Here is an 8,960-nt window from a genome sequence, read left to right as displayed (position 1 = left end):
CAGCGTATAGCGCTATTGCCGACAAATGTGGACGCACTAAGGGATTAGCGGAAATATTTAATTCGATCGGACATAAGCCTAGATAAAATATTACCGGTAATAAGTGCATGTGTGAACACAGCTTTAGTTGATCAATCGGATTAGATCATTATTTCCATCAATAGGCGGATGCACACATTATTTATTTGATGTGGGCAGCGAGCGACCTCCTCTTTTATCATCTTCTCTGATTAACACAATGAGCCTAGAGCTCTTATCATGTGCATTCATGCACAGATCATCTAGATGATCTATACTGCGCCAATAAAGTATCCTTACACTTGGAAAAATAATCACAATTTCCAAACTGAACAATATTGGGGTAACTTTGTTTTTGTAATAGATGCGCTATCTAATCCAGCACATTATGACACCACATTGAATCCAATGTGACTTTAAAAAGCAAAGTTACAAGCATTTGATTAGACGAAGGTCCCGTTTTAAAAGTGACAAATTGGCCTATTCAAAACTTCACAGACTAGACATCTGGTTTGAGAGTGGTGAATGGCTACTTTATGCGTTTGGCTTTAATTTAAAACAAAAGGAACAAACGAAAACTGAAACAAAAGAACCGACAAAAAAATGAAAGTAGTTATGAAAAGTACAGAGAAGTAAACAACTGAAATGAAAACTGCTTTAAATAACGCTTCATTGAAGAAACCGTGTTGTCTCTTTGTTGCGCCTGTTGGAATCTTTTTGCGCCTTCTATAGGCCAGTTTGTCACTTTTAAAACTGGACCTTTGTCTATTCAATTGTTTGTAACTTTACTTCTTGAGATCACATTGGATTCAATGTGGTGTCATAATGTGCAGGATTATATCTGTTCATCACCTGCAGTCCGATTTGGTATATATGGTTTCATATAAGTATTGGGAACTAATTTGGATGGTATTTTGGTTTAAAAAAACGATACTGTTAAAAATATCGGTATTTATGCCAGCAACATAAAAAAAAATTTCTATTATGTAAAATGCATTGAAAATTGTCGACTAAAAAGTACATAAATTAAAATCGTGAACAGTAATAGCAACAATAACTATCTACATTCCAAGCGGAAACGCTTTACAAAAACATACCACCTTTTTTGGGCAATCGCTAAAACCGAAATATGAAATTCCAGCCCATCTGTGCGTGAGCAAAAATGACCATGAACTTGGGTCACTGAAACAAATGTTTGTATTGATGTCAGGTCTTTCATAGTGATACAACAATTAGCCCCCAATAATAGCTTTTATTTGGATCGTTATTTGTTAAACTGCGATTTTTACTTTGAGAGAAATTAATGAACGTATCAAAACACTTTTCGCAAATCGATATAAAACTGCCCGACCCGTTAACTCACCTTATAGCAGAAATGTAAAATCTAACATTGGGGTACATTTCTAAAACTATTGGATAGGCACTTTCCACCAGGAAGCAAGCTTCACAAAATGTTCAACAGAAACTGCGCCAAAGTCAGTTACAGTTGCATGAGCAACATGGGTGCAATAATCAAAACGCACAACAACAATGTCACAAAAAACTAGCAAAATGCTGAGAAAAGGCAACTGCAGGAAAGTGCCTATCATCGCAAATCGTGTACAAAGCGGTAGTAGAATCAGATAGCATGAAAAATATTATATGTAGGCTTAGCGGGAGGGACATTCAAAGAGAGATTCAACAACCACACAAAATCGTTTAGGTACTTAAAATATGAAAAAGAAATAGAGCTATCGAAACACATTTGGGAATTAAAGAAGAAGGGCAAGGAATATTCAATTAAATGTGAAATTGTAAGGGAGTCTAACACAGAAAGAAGACAATCAGGGCAGTGTAACTTGTGCATGGATGAAAAGCTGGAAATAATCAAAATAATCAATCTCATGAACTTCATGAATAAAAGGTCAGAATAGAGGTTATCCATGTTCTATAAGCTGCATATCCTATCAACGACTGCTATACCTTGTTTAGGGCATTCTAAAGAAGTACCTGCATGTGCAACCATGACTGTTGTTTCAAAATAGCCCGCCAAAGTCATGCAGGTAACTCCGAGGTCGTGCATTGAATTAGTTTGAATGAGGAATACTACGCGGGAACCAGTGCTTTTTGTTAGAAGTCACACATGAGTGAAGTGGATAACCTCTATTGATCAGTAAGTGTAGGCACTTGTCAAAACCATCAAACCGTGCCAAGAAAAAGAAATAGCTTTATTGTGTGCATCTCAGCAGTCAGTTGCCTGACGATCGCCGTAATGCGTGAAACACAGTGTAGCAGCTCTAGCAAATAAGTGTATACGCCGACGAAGTTACGTAATAATCGGATTAACTACCATAGCAATAGGTGAAAACAATTTTTGTTTTTTGAATATACCGCGCTGCACTGATACGTTCACGCGGTAACTCTTCATTGAACCATATCATACTAATTACTTGCACCTGTAAGATTAGTATCTTTGAAAAGACCAGTATAGAGAGTTCCCGTGTTTTCAAGCGGAACGGACTACAATAGTGTTTATAACGTGATTCGCACCGCCGTATTCCTCATTCCTTTGATTTGGTCAATGACCCTATTGGTGCTACATTCTACAAAATAACATTTGCTAATTATTGCGCGAGTGTTGGTATTCTGAAAATTGTAAACGGAGTTTAGGTTTCCCTCCAAGATGGCGGGTAACCCAAAACACGGGAACTCTCTATTGTATTCAATCTATGATTCCAGACATACACAGGTGAAGAGTGTAACCTGTTTGTAGCGCAGCGCGACATGTTCAAAATTGTTTTCACCTATTGCTATGGTAATTAATCCGATTAATTATGTAACTTCGCCAGCGAATAGTAATCAATTTGTATTACAGCTCTACCAAATACGGTATTGAGCACTCTTCCATGTTGATGATATACATTATATTTAATTTTATATATATATATATATATATATAGAGAGAGAGAGAGAGAGAGAGAGAGAGAGAGAGAGAGAGAGAGAGAGAGAGAGAGAGAGAGAGAGAGAGAGAGAGAGAGAGAGAGTGAGAGAGAGAGAGAGAGAGAGAGAGAGAGAGAGAGAGAGGGAGAGAGAGAGAGAGAGAGGGGGGGGAGAGAGAGAGAGAGAGATATGCAAAAAGGGCGAGAGAAAGGTTAGCTTACTTCTTTAAATGAATTATGATGTAAATGTTTGAACTATATATGTAGACATATTTAAATAGAAAAAGACTTATTTTTTTCCTCTTACCATCATAGCTCATCAATGGATAGTTGCGAAGCAGCCCACCGTCAACAAAGCATCCAAAGTCGTCATCATCCACTTTGACTGGTGTAAATATCCCTAAAATATTAACACACATTTGAAATTATCCATAACTATTATATCTTTGTCTTAGTCCCTCTGACCCGCAACTTAAATGAACTACTGAGCCATAACTTCTAACTCGGACTACGAGAGGGGGCGTTGTTTTCACTTTTCGCTATGACGTTGTACGGTGAGGGCACCCATTCAAATTTCGGGGATTCTTGCTATGTACAAAAGTATAGGCAAAATTGATTATTCGGCTAAAATTCTACAAAAATGCTTTTTTGTTCACCGATATTTTGCTATAAATATTACTATTAGTTTCACCTAACTAACAAGAAAAAAGTCAGTAGCTCTTGGAATGATTTTATAAGAGCGAAATGAAAATCATTGATTTTACATGCAAAAACCAATTGTGGGTCTCACCAACTCCCATCTATGGTCAATATTAATAATGTTTGAATGCAAAAAGTTCAACAGAATTTGGGTAAATGTTGGATATATTTATTCGATGAGCAATAAGAGGGAAGTATTAAAATCTTTACACATTGGTAGACCAACTCTTATTTGCCATCGTCAGGGCAATAATACAATACAAATTCTAAAAATGCATTACAGTTTTGTAAAAATAATAATCCGTTCAGAAAGAGTACCAAGCAAATCCTATACAAATTTCAAGATTCCTATACTTCCTGGTGATTAAAGCAACATTTAAAGACCGTGATAAAAGCCGAGGCCAGCATGAAAACAGTTGGTTGCTAGCAGCCCAATAAGCTAGCAGGGTCTCTTTGAATGATGAACGGACATAATTAGTGTTTTCAGGATGCAATAGTATTGTAAGCTATTATAGCATTTGCTGATGAGGACGCCCTCATCAGCTGTTTTTACACGATTGTTATGTACTTAAATAAACTAACATACCCTGCAAAAATCATGACTTTAGGTGCTGTAGTTTTGTCGAAATTAAAGATTTTGAATAAACCGCAGGAACCGTCGTTTTATTAGTAAAATGGGGATATAAGTCGAACATGTAAACGATAAGCATATCACAGAACGTAAATGCCGTGCGGGCAGTCGTGACATATCAAAAGAGCCGACACGACTCACGTTCGAATAAGTGGCTCGCAATGGCGACATAAGCGCAGGTATTAAATAGCGATTTTCTTTGTATTGCCTCGTCTGTTTGGGCCCAAGAAAGAGGACATATCTGACAATGAAAACTAATATTTGATACTTAAAAATACAATTCTATAATTGGCATATAAGATCAATTTTGCAGTGAGAGGAAATAAGGGTAAAATCAGTAGTGTCAAGAACAAAAAAGGGACCAAGGATCGGTCACTGGGCACACTTAATGTTATAAATGAAAATGAAGAGGGATTTTGTGTTAAACCTCTAATTAACTCACCCGGAATGCTCATCGACATACGCAATGCTTCGACGATTGGTGTAGTGGGTGTAGTTTTCACGTGATAAAAACGGTAATCCTTTCGCGCAAGATCGGTAACGGTGATGGCAAGCTCGATATGTGCTTGGTTGCGGTTGTACAGCTGAAATTAAGTATACCAACCGGATAGATTAGGTTATTAATCTTTGCAACTGGACTTACTGTTTTTGTTGACTACAGTATCACGTCATATCTCTGACGCTTCATCAGGCCTAGTGATGTGAATTGGCTCTGTGTTATTGACCTGTGACGTCACGGTGGTAGGTGTGACGTCACACTGGAGTCGCCGAGGAATTTTCGGTGGTGTATTTAAATAATTATATATGTTTCTTTCTTCTGTCATTCTTTTTTTTTTCTTCTGCCTGCATGCTTTGGCCGATTTTGACCAAATGGTCACAAGCATCACTGTCTCACTGAGCGTGTTTATAGTGAGTATACCGCATATTGAGTATACCGTATATGATAATCCTTGTATATATACCGATACCCTTGCTGTTTATAGTGACACAGTTACCGCACAAATTATATACCAACTAACATTATCGTACATTTGCAATGACCCCGAGGTCACACGGGGAATGTGTAAATATTGTGGCGCGAGCTATAAACAACCCATTCAACAATATGATCATGGCGGTGAACATGTAACTTCTGTTTTGATAACTCTTGGGTGTGATAATCGTTCCGAATGTCCTGCGCGCATCCTACGCATCATGAACAAGCTTCTACTTCCGGTAATACCGCACACAATTTATACTGGTGTGTTTATAGTGGGAATATCTCGCCACAATATCCTTCGATTTAGAAGGATATCGATATACCGTACATACATATACTGCCAGTGTTTATAGTGGGCAAGTATCCGGATAATCTCTAACCGGGTAGAAATTGTACCGCAATGTACCGCACATCGGCTCCCACTATAAACACGCTCAATGTCCAAGCTGTAATATGATATGTCACCAGTGGCGTGTTTCACCAAACGTTACGACTCGTCGTAAGGGGTGTCAACCGTACGTAAACTCCGTGAACCGTTCGTAAGTTACGTAAGTTTCTTTCTTTGCGTTGTTAGCACGTTTTTTGCTTCCACCTCTCATAATATACATTCTGACTTCAAAAGTGTGAAGTGTTTTGATCCATACAATCTCAAAATCAATCGATTGAGATGATTAGCGTACTCGTCCCAGTTACATGACAGATGCGGTTAAATGATAGTATGGTTACCTTTGAGCGTGTCTATAGTGGTGTACGGTATTTATACGGTATCATTATACGTATATGGGATTAGAATGGAATGTGACCTATCCGTTATCTCGGCTGTTTATAGTGGCAATCAATAGCGCTATTCTGAATCCGAGGTGGTTGAACTCAGCGTGTTCGAGGTCACCGCAATGCAATGTGGGAGACACAAATATGGTGCCAGTTTCAAATAGTTTGCCATCGAAACGATACCGACCATTTATAAAAACATTATTGCTACAGTGTCGTACCATATCTGTAGGCGATGTGTTATTACAGTGACAAATTTGAGCTCGGAGAGTTATATTACCCTGCTCCACTTCCTTGAATAACGGTATCGTTAATCCCTGTCTGTTTATAGTGGCCGTATACGGAAAGAATATACTGCAATATCCATCGATATCGAAGGATATCAGTTCCGTATAATATGTGCGACAAATAGCGCTATTGGTCTGTTTATAGTGGCGACCAATACCGTATAAGATGTACTTATACGCTAAATACCGGATAATCTGGCTCACTATAAACACGCTCAATCATATTTGGAGTCATTACGTTGTCATCAACTGGGTTGGTTCAGGTCACTACTTATGGTAATTTGAGTGCGCTGCTGGGGGTAGAGATCGAATCTATAAGGACCAGAGAAGATGTACAGCTCAACTTACCGTACTTTTCCTGACCAGACAGTCCATGCCAAAATTAATACTACACCTTTACATTTCATCGAATCTCTTTTTGATGTCTGTCATTTTGAACATCACACTTGAAAGATGTATGCTCTGTAGAAACTTTATTTTGCAATTTCATAATTTGCATATTATTAGCATATTTGCAAGAAAAAACATGAAAATCAATAAATACCTATAGTTTTCACAATTTCAATATTTTATTAGAAATTAAGCATGTAGGCCATTTGTTATGACTTGATGAATGAAGCTGTTAAACAGATTTTGATATGTTTGCTTATTTTTCCTTTTTTGCCCCAAAATGTGTAAAAGTCAAAAATTTTTGGATGACCTATATTTTCTTTGAATATTTATCAAATTTCTTAATTTAGGTATAATACAGTGCAGAAAAGATGTCAAAAAATCTGTTAAACAGATTTCCAATAAATTGTTCCATTTTCCATTTTGGGTTAAATACTCAATGTTCATGCTCGGGATATTTGAAACATAAAATGAAAACATGTCCATTGCATGTTTTCCTCGAGATGTACTATAATATCAAGGTTACGGATATATTATAACCCCTTCTTATCTTCACTGATCCATCAGATACCTATTGTTATGAATGATCAATGAAAAGGTTCAGAACTGGGCTACTAATGGTCTGTCAAGTATCTATAGTTATTTTCATGACTGTGTCAACTCAAAATCATGCAAAGGGGCGAATGTAGGAAAAGTATGATCACATTTCGATTTGGATTTGGAAGATACCTTCTCTTAAATAACAGTATTGCGAACCCCCAGCATCCATAGTTCGATGTAGAGAGTCTTTCCTATTCAGAGGAAATATTGCAATTACACACCTTATTGCCTTTTAACAATAACCAATGACACTAGCACATATCAGAGAAGATGTAAGAAAAGGTGGGAGAACAGACTTATATCCTTGAGATAATCCCGTAGGTAATCCTGTTGCACCTATTATTAATCCTTTATTCTCAAGTGGTGGGTTAACCAACGATTAACAATGAGAGGACATTCCTGAACCTCGTTCAGTTAAGGATGATTTGAAGTGACCGCCAATTATGACCATTTGATATTTAATACCAGCAAAGTGAAAAAAAAAAAAAATATTGTAGTGCCAAAATAATGTACCCTTTTACGGAAGGAGCAAAGTTTAACAAGTTATAACTCCGCTTCTGCAGTACGAATGTCAGCGGCGAATGTCACGTTATTATTTCCCAGTCTTTAAAAAAAATGCAGGCAAAGGTGGGAATCGATCTCGGTACCTGCCGGTTAAACAGCACTGTGCAAGACCACTAAGGCAACTAAAAATATGTTGTGAGATGTGTGACATTAATCTTTGATATTGCTTAATGGAACAAATCGCGGAATTAAATCAGTAATAAAAAAAGAAATAGATTCTTATTTAGCGGTCAAAGAGGAAATATTTGTCCCTGATCTAAAGAAAATATAGGTTAGAAAATTATCAAATAAATTTAAATTAAAAATTGAGATTTTATATTTATTTCTTTCACGAGGCGGCATTATCACAGACAAACACTGTATAAGCTAAAAACTCGACCCTCATCACTAGATGCTGTCATATAGCTCAGTGGTAGAGCATCAGACTGCTAATGCCAATATCGTTGGTTCGAGTCCTCCTGCCAGCAATGGTTATTTTTATGATTTTAATGCTACGCTACAATTTGTTCAATTTTTTTTCGTTTATTTTTTTTATTTATTTATTTATTTATTTATTTCATTTATTTATTTATTTATTTATTCATTTATTCATTTATTCATTTATTCATTTATTCATTTATTTATTTATTTATTTATTTATTTATTTATTTGTTTTTGTTTATTTATGTAAATAATTTGATATATTTGTAAGAGGTATTTGAGCAATTGAAATTTTGATTTTATAAGCCTATGGGGTCATTTTGAACCCCCACCCCTCCCAAATTCCCAAACGCACAACACCTATGAGTTTGCATCATACATGAAAAGTGTACTCTATTAAAACCAAAACAATTGAAAGTTCTAAATCCCAAGGAATGGATTTGTCAGAACTGCAGTAGGCCTTCTGATAATTGTGACAATCAAATTCTGACATTGAGGCTGAAGTATACAATTTAAACCATTCCCCTCACGTTAAAAATATAAAAGATGTAGACCTAGAAAAATATGATAAGATGATTTTTAATCCCCTAACACTGGATTGCAATTTTAATAATAAAAATTATAATGATATTGTAAACAGTGCAAACTGTGATATGCACGAATGCTCATATGTTACCCCTGCA

The 8,960-nt window shown here is 36.5% G+C and overlaps 1 protein-coding gene across 1 annotated transcript in view; it reads right to left on the bottom strand.

The window, feature by feature from the left end:
• Positions 1–3,243: 3,243 nt before the first annotated feature.
• Positions 3,244–8,960, bottom strand: part of LOC140144868 (uncharacterized protein YqhO-like) — a gene marked incomplete at its 3' end in the record, with an annotated part of 35,961 nt that continues 30,244 nt past the window's right edge. The window contains exons 4-5 of the mRNA XM_072166669.1: positions 4,709–4,850; positions 3,244–3,336 (exon numbers count right to left, since the gene is read on the bottom strand). Coding sequence (XP_072022770.1) covers positions 3,244–3,336; positions 4,709–4,850 — 235 coding nt within the window. The remainder of the gene's footprint in view (positions 3,337–4,708; positions 4,851–8,960) is intronic.

The sequence above is a fragment of the Amphiura filiformis genome, unplaced genomic scaffold, assembly GCF_039555335.1.
Source record: "Amphiura filiformis unplaced genomic scaffold, Afil_fr2py scaffold_89, whole genome shotgun sequence".
Classification (NCBI taxonomy): domain Eukaryota; kingdom Metazoa; phylum Echinodermata; class Ophiuroidea; order Amphilepidida; family Amphiuridae; genus Amphiura; species Amphiura filiformis.
This window is presented reverse-complemented; position numbering and strand designations above follow the sequence as displayed.